The sequence below is a fragment of the Vidua chalybeata genome, chromosome 16 (genome assembly GCF_026979565.1).
Source record: "Vidua chalybeata isolate OUT-0048 chromosome 16, bVidCha1 merged haplotype, whole genome shotgun sequence".
Lineage (NCBI taxonomy): Eukaryota > Metazoa > Chordata > Aves > Passeriformes > Viduidae > Vidua > Vidua chalybeata.
The window spans coordinates 13615533-13627810 of record NC_071545.1 but is presented as its reverse complement, the minus strand read 5'-3'; the positions used below and the strand labels follow the sequence as shown (position 1 = coordinate 13627810).

General features: G+C 54.8%; 1 protein-coding gene across 3 annotated transcripts in view; it reads left to right on the top strand.

The window, feature by feature from the left end:
• The window catches only part of MAP2K3 (mitogen-activated protein kinase kinase 3), a 30193-nt gene extending 19487 nt beyond the window's left edge, over positions 1 to 10706 (top strand). For all 3 annotated transcript variants that reach the window (XM_053957477.1, XM_053957478.1, XM_053957476.1), the window contains 9 exons: positions 1994 to 2107; positions 2750 to 2869; positions 3028 to 3144; positions 3287 to 3338; positions 4124 to 4251; positions 4823 to 4900; positions 6671 to 6810; positions 7521 to 7566; positions 7985 to 10706. In XM_053957477.1, the coding sequence (XP_053813452.1) occupies positions 1994 to 2107; positions 2750 to 2869; positions 3028 to 3144; positions 3287 to 3338; positions 4124 to 4251; positions 4823 to 4900; positions 6671 to 6810; positions 7521 to 7566; positions 7985 to 8068 (879 nt within the window). In that variant the 3' untranslated portion in view covers positions 8069 to 10706. The remainder of the gene's footprint in view (positions 1 to 1993; positions 2108 to 2749; positions 2870 to 3027; positions 3145 to 3286; positions 3339 to 4123; positions 4252 to 4822; positions 4901 to 6670; positions 6811 to 7520; positions 7567 to 7984) is intronic.
• The last annotated feature ends 1572 nt before the right edge of the window (positions 10707 to 12278 follow it).

Here is a 12278-nt window from a genome sequence, read left to right as displayed (position 1 = left end):
TATCTGGACCCTTCCAGGCTGGGAGGTGGCTTGGCTGATGGGATCTGGGTCCCTTGGCCTCAGTGCAAGGATTAGGGTTGAGGAGAGGAAACTTTGGCAGGGTCCAGGGAATGGTCCTGCTGCCTGTGCTGTTTTCTGGGCCTGGTGTGTAGCAAGAGCTCTGGGAGAGATGCTCTCTGTGACAGCCTGGGCACTGTGTGTGCAAGGGGACAGTGCTGCAGCCCAGGGAAAACTCTAGAGTCACTTCCTTGCCTGCTCCAGTGTTTGCAGGAAGGGTCTGGCCCGGGTATTTTGGAGTGACATGATGGAGAAGAGGACTTGGGCAGAAGTGCAGCTTCAGGAGTGGAGGTGGGTGGTGACCTCGGGTGCCTGGGATGTGCACAGGCCATGCCATGCATCCCATTGTCCTGGGAGGGCTCCCTGGGTGCATCCATCACCTCTTGTTGCTGGGCAGGGCAGCGCTGGTTCCTGGAGCGTGCTGGGAACCGCCAGCTTCTGGGGGAGCCTCGGGGCAAATGCCAGGAAAGGAAAAACACAATAACCTGGAACAACTGCAGAACACGTGTCCAAAAAGCACCACCACCTCCTTCCTGGAGGCCCCTGCGAGCCTGCACTGCTCCTCTGCCAGCTGCCCTTGGTGGGAGGTCGGATGTGTCCCCTCAGCCCTGCTCTCCTCATTTCAGGACCCACGTCCTGCCCAGGAAAGGGCCGGCACCCTCCTGTGCTGGCAGAGCGTGGCTCAGTGCTGAGCTCAGGCACAGCCCTCCCTGCCCGCCACATCTGGCTGCAATCAGCAGCCACATCTGGCTGCACCCGGCGGAGCCAGGGCTGGCAGGAAGGTCGGGCAGACCTGGTGGCTGCTGCTGAGGGGACAGTGCTGGCCAGGGGCCTGGCAGCCACACGTCCCAGCCTGGCTGCTCCAGGCCAGAGGCCGTTTCCTCTCTCCCTGCTCAGGGCGTAGCTCGCAGGCACCGTATCCGGAGCTGTGCCGTGCTTGGTTCCCACCCTCGCTGCCTTTGTGGCCACTGGGGCAGTTTGGCATCCTGGTATTATTTTCGTTCCCTGAGACCGGAGGAAAACTGGAGGCTGGATAAAGGCTGGCTAAAAGGAGGCCTGTGACTTATTAGGAGCGATGAATGCAGCGTCCAAAAATAGCCCGTGTGTCACTCGGTTCGTGCCCTGCCCAGCAGAGCCAGCAATTACAGGGGAACGTGTCTTCAGGGAAACTTGTTTGTGGCTTGTGCAGGAGCTCGCTGGCTCCCTGCAGTGTCAGGCACTCGCTGGGGTGAGCACTGGCCATGGTTTTTTTCCCAGCTTGAAGCAGTACTTAGGTAGTTGTTTTCTTGTTGTTAACTCAGGTTTTACCTTGCTGGCAGCTTTTTGGTGGTAGGAGAAGGTACTGAAAGTGGGTAAAACCCGTTTGAACTCACTGATAATTAGAAATGGAGTTGCTGTGTGCACCCCATCTGAGAGAGGCTTTGCACAGGTGTTGTTAGACACACACAGGTGTACTTGTGACTGGTGATTTTTGGGATGTGGGGAGAGGTGAGGGATCCCTGGCTGCACACAGGGGTTTGGAGCTGTGGTGGAGGCTCCTGACTGCTGCCCATGTTGGCACAGGAGCTGTTAAAATCCTGCAAGTAGTTCAGCAACTGCAGAAACACCCTTGTGTGGGTAATCCCCTGCAGGCAGAGAGGCACCAACCTTTGGTGCCCTTTCTAGTGGCAACGTTCCTTGGGCTTAAAGGATGAAAGTCCTGATCTCCAGCTGCAGAGGGGGAATTAAATGAACCCTGGTGAGTGTGGGGTGAGAGGGTTTGGGCTGTGATTCAACAGAGCCAAAAATACCCCCATCCTCTCAAAGCGTGGTGCCTCTGGAGTCCTGTAGGTACCATTGTTTGAAACGCTCTGCACGAGCGAGCTGACAGTGTTGCTGATGTCCTTGTTGATAAAGGTGCTTGTCCCTGATGCCATTTTGTCCTCTCTCCCTGAAGAACTTCGAGGTGGAAGCTGATGACCTGGTGACCATTTCGGAGCTGGGCCGTGGGGCCTACGGCGTGGTGGAGAAGGTCCGGCACGCGCAGAGCGGCACCATCATGGCCGTGAAGGTGAGGACACCTGGGTGGGGTGGGGATCAGCAGGGGCAGCCCCAAGGGAGCAGAGGAGCTGCTGAGCTCCACTGGTTGTGGCAAAATGAGGTCGGGCTTATCTGGGTTTGGCAGCCTCTGGAGTTCCTGGTGTGGTTTGGCCAGCGGAGGGTCTCTGCTGGTACTGGCTGGGCACGGTGGGGTTGGTAACAGGCTTGGAAATCCAGGATTGGTGCCTGCACTGCGAGGCTGGGATGTCAGAGTGCCTGTCCAGGCTGCTGGCCTGGCCCTGCACAGCGTGCCAAGGGGTTGGCATTCGTCAGGGCTCTGTCTGGCAGAGGCAATTTGGGCGTCTCCTCCTGGGTGCTGCTGGCTGCAAAATAAGGATAAAACACCCTGGGCCCAGGACTGCAGGTCCTGAGTCTGGCTGGGGGATTCAAGGAGCTCAATCAAAAAATTATACCTTTTTGCTTTTCTTGCTTTTAGCCATGCAGGTTGGCCAGTTAGCCAGCCTAAAACAAATGTTTGAATATCTACTAATGTCTTCTACTGTTTGAATATCTGATTTTCTACTGTTTGAATATCTGATTTTCTACTGTTTGAATATCTGCTATCTGGTTACCCCACCTACACCAAACCCTTCTTGTTTCATATTTGTCTCAGAGGATCCGAGCCACTGTGAACACACAGGAGCAGAAGAGGTTGTTGATGGACCTGGACATCTCCATGAGGACAGTTGACTGCTTCTACACAGTCACCTTCTACGGAGCCCTCTTCCGTGAGGTACTGACCTGGTGGGTGCCTGGGGGCACCTGGGCCTGTGGGACTGCACTGGAGGCACCAAACTGTCCCCAAAACACCTCTGTGTTCTTCAGCCCAGCTCTTTGTCTCCCTTGGGTTTCCAGGGAATTCCCTCTCAGTTGCTTTCTCTCCATCCGCAGGGTGACGTGTGGATCTGCATGGAACTCATGGACACTTCCCTAGATAAATTCTACAAGAAAGTACTGGAGAAGAAGAAGACCATCCCTGAAGACATTTTGGGGAAAATGGCTGTGTCTGTGAGTGGCTCTTGGGTCCTTAGATGGGTTTGTGCATGCCCTGAGCCTGCTGGAGGCCTCCCCTGTGGCCTGTGGTGTGTTTGCAGTGAGAGGCTGCTGCTGCCTGTGACTGATGGGTGCTTTTTCACTCTTTTATCCCCAGATTGTACGAGCTCTGGAGCACCTGCACAGTAAACTGTCTGTAATCCATAGAGGTAAATGCTGGATGGGGTTAGTGGAATGTGGCTGGAGATCCAACCTTGAAATAGGCTGGGGGAGGGACACCTTTCCAGGTGTGCTGTGTCCCTGTGGGATGCCTAAAGTGGAATCTGCTGGTGCTTGGTACTGTGGTGAACAGATCTAGATGCTTGTTCCTGAGATGCTTCCCTTTTTGCAGGGTGTTGTTCTTTTCCTCCTTTCCAGATGAAGGGTTGAATATATCAACAGAATTCCTCACTACCTGTATTTTATGAGCATCTCTGTCCCTCTTGGAGTACAGAAGTGCCTTGAAGGCAGCTCTTGGAGATAAAATCTCCAAATCCTCCTGGCTGGGTAGTTTTAGCATAGTGGGGACTGAAGGAGACCTTACAAAATCACAGATGGGAATTGTAACACCCAGGTCTTGCTCTCCATCCTGGTAAAGTCTCTTGTGTAGCTGTGGACAGATCAGGATGTGGATGAGACAAACTCTTCGGAAGATTTGATAGAGCTGTGCTGGGCACTTAAATCTCTCCTAAGGAGTTGGGGATGAACTCCTCAACACTTGATTTCAACCTTTTGACCTGCCTGGTTGGAGGCAGGACGTGTTCTCCCTAAGGACATGGTTGTAGTTCACCTGTGGATGACTTTTATTGCAATAAGACTGCTGGGGTTTTGTCTCCCTTCCCCTGTGTTGGGGCCTGCCTGCTCCCTCCCAGGCCTGCAGGGAATTGCCTGTTTTGTCTGAGACTCTTCAATACCCCTGAACAAGCCCAATTTCCCCTCTTGCATTTCCTCTTAGACGTGAAACCTTCCAACGTGCTGATCAACAAGGAGGGGCACGTGAAGATGTGCGACTTTGGGATCAGTGGTTACTTGGTGGACTCTGTTGCCAAGACCATGGATGCTGGCTGCAAACCCTACATGGCTGTAAGTGCAACCCTGTGCAGCCTCAGCCCTGACTGTAAGAGGCTGCTGCTTAGAAATCAGTCTGTTCCACCTCCACCCTGAGATAAAAGCCACTCAAGAGTGCTCTGGTCTCCCTGACTCAGCAGAGCCCCCCTTGAAGCCCAGCTCTGTGTGTTAATCCCAGAGTGACTCTCCCTCTGCCCCTTCCATTTGCAGAAGGATACAAAACTGGTTGTGGCACTGCTCCTTGTTGGAGAGAAAGTGCTGAGGCTTTTCTTGGCAGGGTCGTTCAGTTTCGTCCTCAAGTCAGTGTGAATTTCCCTTTGCCATCTGCGGCATCCCTGTGGGAAGTGTGTGCTCCTGAGGCAGGGATCATGCAAGTCTCACTCTCCTGCAGAGAGGGAGAGTTGATGTGAGTTGTGTGGAGCAAGATGTGGCTTTCATCAGAGCTAGATTTAACCTCAGACCTTGCCTCCCTGGGGACATGAGCCAGGGACATCCACCCAGGCTGGCTTTTGGAGCCAGAGATGCGCTCTGTGGGGTTTGCACTGGGAAAGCAGGAGTGGTAACACCTCCCATTTTGCTGTTACAGCCAGAAAGAATAAACCCTGAGCTGAACCAGAAGGGCTACAACGTGAAGTCAGATGTCTGGAGCCTTGGGATCACAATGGTAAGGCCAAGGGCTGGGATCTGTATCTGCAGCCCCGGGGTTGGGATGAGGTTTGGGCAGGTGGGGCTGTACCCCTGCTGGGAGCACTGGCAGCTGGGTGGGTGCCCATCAAGCAGGACTCAATTTGAGCGTGACAGCTCAGGGCAATGAGGTTAATTACCCAGGGAATTCAGGCTCCCAGCAAGTACCAGGATGACAATGAGTATCCACGCTGAGTATCCAAGAGTCTGGCTTTTAACTGCTCTGCAGTTCCCTGCCTGCTGGCTGAGGGGTGGTCAGTGGAGCAGGGTTTGCTGCAGCTGGGGCTCAGCCTTCCTGCTTCACCCCTCCATGTCACCAGAGCCTTGCAGGGGATTCCAGTCCTGCTGCAGTGAGAGCTGCTGTGTGTGGTTTGCAGCAAATCCTGCCTGCGGGGTAGCTCAGAGCAGCCAACAGGAAGGGGAAATGCTTTCAGTTCCAAAATTGCAGCTGCTTGGGATGGTTTATCTGCCTCCTGCAAGAAACAGATCTTGCAGAAAGCAGCTGAGATCCTCTGGTGCCAGCAGACAAAGGAAATCCCAGCTGTTGGCTCCAAGGGATGCTGCCAGAGAAACAGCTCCTGCTTTCCAGGAGACTCTCTCTCTGAGGGTAGATTAGTTTCAGGAATTTTTCCTGTGCCCTCTTAGCCGTGGCTTTTGTTTTGGGGGCTGCATCCCTGTGTTTGTGCATGCTGTGCTTTGGTAAATGTTCCCTCTTCCCCAGCGTGGTCTCATCCACAGTGGCCTCATCCAAACCCAAGCCTTTCTCCCTGGTGTCCCTGTGCCAGTGCAGAGCTGGTCTGGCTGACTGGAAATGTCATCAGCTCTGAGCTGCAGGAAGCTGTGGGATGGGAGACTCTGAGTGATGGAATATCCAAACCTTTCCAAAGCTGGAAGGGAGAGGACACCTTGCTGGAAGCTGGCCAGCCTGCAGCTGAATGGAGCCCCAGAATGTTTGGTTCCCTCTTGGTCTTCCTCCTGGGGTTTTTTAGGTTTATTTTCTTTATGAAGGGGTTGGATTGATTTCAGACCAGACTGTTTGTGGAGTTGCAGGGCTATTCCAGGCCTTCCTAGGCTGGTGGCTTCATTCAGTTTTGCAGCAGCAGGAACTGAGCTCCCCTGACCTGAGCCAGAGGCAGGGAGGGACACTGGGCTCTGTCCTTTCAGGTTTGTTATTCCTCCCATCCCATCACACCCTACCAGGCAGGTCTCAAGGTTCTGTTGCCCATTTTGAGACAGGAACTGATCCTTGGCATGAGGAGACTACCCAAAAGCTGTGACAGACTTTTTCCTGCTTAAATGAGGGATGGAGCAGAGGTGACTTGTAGGAAGAACCCAGTAATTGAGGTGGTTTTGGCAAAACTACATTCTAGCACTTAATTTTTCTTGGGTTTGTGGATTTTTTGTGTGTTTAGCTCATGCAGTGCCAGCCCAAGGCCCAGGGGCTGCCTTAGGGCCAGCAGAGTACTTTGGAAGCCAGTTCAGAAACAGTGTGCTGTTATTATTATCTTTTTAAATAATCCAATTTTACATATCTTTTGTGACTTCCTGTAAATGCATTAATATGCTGAACCAACCACAAAAGGAAGTATTTTTGGCCTCTGGGTCTTTGTATTTAAAAAAAAAAAAGGTGGTATGACCCAAATTGAAAATGGTTTGTAAGGAAAGAGGGTTTTCCTTTGAGTCTGAGCTGGCTGAGCATCGTGGGGTTGTGCTTGGTGTGTGTCTCACGTTGCCCTGCCTCCACCCCCAGATTGAACTGGCCATTCTCCGCTTCCCATACGAGTCCTGGGGGACGCCCTTCCAGCAGCTCAAGCAGGTGGTGGAGGAGCCCTCGCCCCAGCTGCCCCCTGAACGCTTCTCCAAGGAGTTCGTGGACTTCACAGCGCAGTGGTGAGGCTCCAGCAGGCACTGCTGGCTCTCCCAGCCTGGCTGAGGAGGAGCCCTGATCCGTAGGGGTTGGAGTGAAGCGTGGGGATGGCTTTGCTGTCCCTTGGGAGCCCATTTCTGCCCTCCTCGCTGTACCTGGTGCTCAGCATGGCAGGAAGCACTGCCCAAACTGGTTTTGCTCTCAGCCTGACTCACCCAGGCTGGCTGGAAGATGCAGAGGTTTCTCTTCCCCTTTTCCTGTCGCTGCTGCTGAAATGTTGGTGTTTTCTGGCAAAGTGGCAGTGAAACCAGAACCAACCCCTGGCAGCCTCTGGGTGAAAGCTGCTTTGTGATTTTGTGGGAAGCTGCTCCCCCCAGGGTGTCCCCTGCTCCCTGGGTGCTGCCTGGAGCTGCCAGGCAAAGGCAAGCTCACCCTGCAGGTGCTGGGAAACCATATCCTCTCCTTCCCAGTTGTTCTGCTCTGTGTGGGACAGACTGCAGAGCTGCTTGGCTTGTGCTTTTTGTGCCAAAACACTGAGTTGTCCTTCCCCAGTTACCTGCCTGGCTGATTTGCTGGCAGTTCAAACCTGCTCAGCCAAGGAGGGAGAGGGATGGGTGCAGCCCACAGGAAGCATTTCATGTTGGGTGGGAAGGGGAGATCCCCTATGACAGACCACGATCAGCAAAAGAAAAAGATCCTACAGCCTTTCTGTCCCTTTTTTCTCCCCTTCCAGCTTAAGGAAGAACCCAGCTGAGCGAATGAACTATTTAGAACTTATGGTAAGTGCAGAGCTGCTTCTGCTGGTCTTCATTCCCAGTTTTGAAACTCAAGTCAGTGGTCCAGCAGGGAAATGGGACAACGTGGGTGACTTTTCAGGCATGGGATGGGATGGGTGTAATGTGTCAGAGGTGGAAGGGTGTGTTGATTTCATGGGTTTTAAGGTCAGGGTTTCCAGGTGTTTCCTCCTTCTGTCCTATCTGCTCTTGGAGAGTTTAGACCTGGAAGGATGGTAGTACAGCTGCCAAGGTGGAGTGTCCCACTGGGGCTGAGCTGAGAAATGCCAAAGTTCATCTTTTAGCTGAAGAATGGTGTCCGTGGGAGTCTGGGGAGGAGGGTGGGGTCCACCTCCAGCTGTGTGACATGTCCTGGGGTCTTGGCCTTGGTGTCAGCTGACGTTGTCTTTGATCTCGTTGGCAGGAACACCCTTTCTTCACCTTGCACGACACCAAAGAGACTGACATGGCCTCCTTTGTGACAGAGATCCTCGGGGAAGACTCCTAACTCCCAGCTCCCTGCAGTCCCTCCATCCTGGCTTCCCCGCAGGGCAGGAGAGCGAGCCAGGACTGCAGTTCACAGTGCTTTGCACAAATCACAAATCCACCTCCCCGGCCTGGGGGCATCTCTGGCCCCAGCAAAATCTCTTTTCTCTATCCCCTGAGAAAAAAATCCCCCAGGAGGAGCCTTTTGAAGCCAACGCCTTCCCAGCCAAGCCAAGGACTCTGAAGGCTCAGGAGGACCCTGGAGAGGAGCAGTGCCTGGGCAGGCAAAGGATGCCAGAGGCCACCTCCCCTCCCCAGTACCCAGAGCACAGCACAGGGGGTTGTGTTTCTTTGCTGTCGGGGGACGACAGAGAGAGTCAGTGCTGCTGTGCTTCTCCCACTCCTCTCCTGCCTGCCCAAAGCCCCTTCCCTGGAGTCTGGTCTCACTTGCCTTCTCTCTGTGCCTGGCTCTCTGCCCCCAGGGGCCCACGCAGCTTTAGGGGTTCGTGGGGCTCCCTGGGCTGCTGCTCACACCTGAGGCTGTTTTAATGCCTGGCTGGACACCAAGGACACCTTGAGGCAGCACCAGCTCGGGCATCCCTCTCCCTCAATCGATGCTGCTCTCTTGAGGAGGGGGAAAAAGGCATTTTTCCACGAGCCCACTGTGCTACAAGCTGCAGCCCACGCTGTCCCCACGCCTGCCCGTGGGACTTCAGGCAGCATCCGTCCCTTCCCTCGTGGCCACAAGGTGATGGAGACACAGCAGCTGCCCCAGGCTGCCTCTCCTCCCTGTGGCCCTGGGCTGGGAGGACACATCCCTGCCCCGGGCATCAGCCCTGGCTGCCTCCACCTTGCCTGGCTCCCTGAGAAGTCTCTGCTCCATCTGCTTGCCAGCCTGGAGCTGCTGTCAGACCTCGCACTGTGACGCTGTTCCAGAGGCTGAACTCGCACCCCTGGTGTCCCAAACTGTCCCCAACCCCTGCGGGTGCCAGCGAGAGCCAAACCCCAGTGACTGGCCCGGGGCTGCCGACAGTTGTACATTTGTTGTCTATATATAATGGACTTTGTAACGTGTTCCCTAGGTTTGATCTAACTCGCTATAAATTAAAGCCCTTCTGTGTGCGAGGAGGGAGGAGCAGTTCCTTCTCTGCTGACAAATCCACTGTGAAAACCTGATGTGTTTCCCCAAGCTCCCAGCCAGGGGAGCAGGAGGGGTTTCTGGCTTCTACTGTACATGATCACGGATAAACGCACCGGCTGTGGATTTTGGTTTTGTTTTGTTTTTTTTTTTTCTTTTTTTTTAATAATTGAGTTTTTCCGAAGGATTTTTTTTTTCTTTTCTAATATATATTTGTGTGTGTGTATGTGTGCTCTATATATATTATATATTTTTAAATCAATGATGAATGTGTGGATGTCTATGTGGCCAGCAGATCTGGCGTAATAAGATTTTTCTGGCTAAATTTGGGCAGGTGGGGAAGGGGTCACTAGAAAACACTCTGGCCTGAGATTACATTTTGTTTTCCTTTCTTTTTTAAAGAAATGCATCTATTTTTTAACTGAATCTTTTAAAAATGTTATTCCTGAAATTCATGCCCTGGAGGTCTGGATTTCAGGGTGAATTTCTAGTGTTCAGGGTCCCCCACAATGAAGAATGATGTCCCCTTAAATTCATTATCCCCCCTCCTGCAGTCCAGGGTTTGATGCAGTGCTGGGGACCCCCTGCCTGGGAACTGGGGTGCTCCACACCATCTATCCCCACAAGCTGCTCCTGGGAAAGCTGCTTTGGGGCAAATGGTTTTCAGCCCTTGATGCATCACACAGCCAGGCTTTTCCTGTGCCATCCCTCTGATCCTCCTCCCTGAGTCAACAAACCCTGAGGAACCCAGCCCAGGTGGAGCTGCACAAACCCTGTTCAGCTTTGGTTCGACCCTGACCCCCAGCCCACCTCTGGATGGAAAATAAGGAAGTGATTGATGTTCTCCATCTCTCCCTCCTCCTCATCCTGCTCTGCAAACCACCCGACACTCACCTGTACCTGCTTGGTTTGACAGCTTTGCTGCTGAGATGTACAATTGTATTTTTTTTCATAGTTGGTTACTTTGGATTATTTTTGTTTGGAGTTGAGCTTTTGGGTTTTCTCCCTTCTCTTTGTTTAAACCTTTCCCCCCTTTATCTCACCCTTTTTTGGTGCTTTGGGAAATGGTGTTCATTTTTTTTAAAAAAAAATTTTTTTGCATGCTTTTAATTTTTTTTCTGCATTTCTCCTCCTGGAGAAAGTCCTGATTTCTGTGTTTTTGGATAATGGAGCATCTGCCCTTTCAAACACAGGGGAGATGGCTCCGGGGTGGGCTTGGGCCCCTGTGGATGAGCTGAGGCTTTGCTGAGGAGGCAAACACACCACACCTCCCCGTGCCATCTCTGCTTCATTCAACACAGGTCTTACCTGTTCCAATTCCTATGTCCCTTTTCACTTCCCTGCTTCCCTGTCCCACCTCGTTCCCTCTGCAGTGGCAGTTCCCTGGGGAGAACCAGCTTGGCTTTAAGGTGGGCAAGGATTTTGATTTGCATGGGAAGCCCCTCTCCCCCTGTATTTTTGGGAATGATCTGTACCCCTCAATCCCCACCCTTGTTTCCAATAAAATTCACCCTCAAACGTGCTGCTTGTCTCCTCTTGCTGTTTGAGCATCAGCTGGGGGCTGTTTGGGGCAGCAGCTTGGAGGGGGATCCTGATTTCTCCTTATAGTGTGGGGTGATGCTGCTCCTGATTTGGGGATTGTACAAGCTGTGACCCTTGGGATGGGGTCCCTGGAGCAGCTCCCCTGGGACTGGGGGTGCAGGAGGCTGTGGACGGCCGCTGGTTCCAGTCTGGGGCTTGCACAACACGGGAACCCCAACTCAGCATCCCGGAGTGGGACCCCCGGGAGCGCTGCCGGGGGCTACCCAGGGCTCTGCTGCTCTTGCTGCCGGGCAGGAGGGTGAGGCTGTGGGTTTCTGGGGCAGGGGGAGGCTCACCATGGACTGGGGATCCCCTCGAGTCGAGGGTCCCGGGGCAGCAGGCGCTGCCCGCGGCCGCGAGGGGGAAGCAGCGCCCGGCGCCGGGACCCGGCGGGACCGAGCGGGACACGGCGGGACGAACCGGGATCCGCGGGGTGAACATCCACCGGGACACGGCGGGACGAACCGGGATCCGCGGGGTGAACATCCACCGGGACACGGCGGGACGAACCGGGATCCGCGGGGTGAACATCCACCGGGACACGGCGGGACCGAGCGGGACACGGCGGGACGAACCGGGATCCGCGGGGTGAACATCCACCGGGACACGGCGGGACGAACCGGGATCCGCGGGGTGAACATCCACCGGGACACGGCGGGACGAGCCGGGATCCGCGGGGTGAACATCCACCGGGACACGGCGGGACGAACCGGGATCCGCGGGGTGAACCGGGATCCGCGGGGTGAACATCCACCGGGACACGGCGAGACGAGCCGGGATCCGCGGGGTGAACATCCACCGGGACACGGCGGGATGAGCCAGCCCCAGGGGGGTGAACATCCACCGGGGCACGGCGGGATGAGCCGGGATCCGCGGGGTGAACATCCACCGGGACACGGCGGGATGAGCCAGCCCCAGGGGGGTGAACATCACTGGGACACGGCGGGACGAGCCGGGATCCGCAGGGATGAGCCCCCACCGACGGCGGGACCCGGCGGAGCCCCCCCTTTCCATCCCAAGCTGCTGTGACCCCCCCTCTCGGCACCTCCCAGCCCTCCCTCGAGGGTGCGCGGCCGGGATTAGGGCAGGGGGGTCCGGGGGATCGTGCACACGGGGGATGGAGCTGCAGGTTTGGCGGGGGATTGGGAGTAAGGAAACAGCTCCCTTCCCAAGTATTTTCCTTGTCAGCCCTCTCCAGGCAGGATCAGGCCGGGGACACCGCGTCCCTCAAGCACTGGGAACTTGGTGGTGATGCTTTTTGCCTGGAAATGGGGCCGGGGGGGGGGGGGTTCAGCGGTGCTGAGGAGAGCAGGGACCCCAGGAACACCCATCCGTGTGGTGTGGGGACACGCTTGGAGAGGGGGCCCGACCTGCTGGGAGCTGGAGTCTGCTCTGTTCCAATTACCAGCTTAATAGCTACATCGAGACCATTAAAAATGCATCAGTGCCTCCGAGGAAAGAACTTCAGGAGAAGTGGAAAATTCATCACTTTGAGTTCCCTTATTAGGAGAAA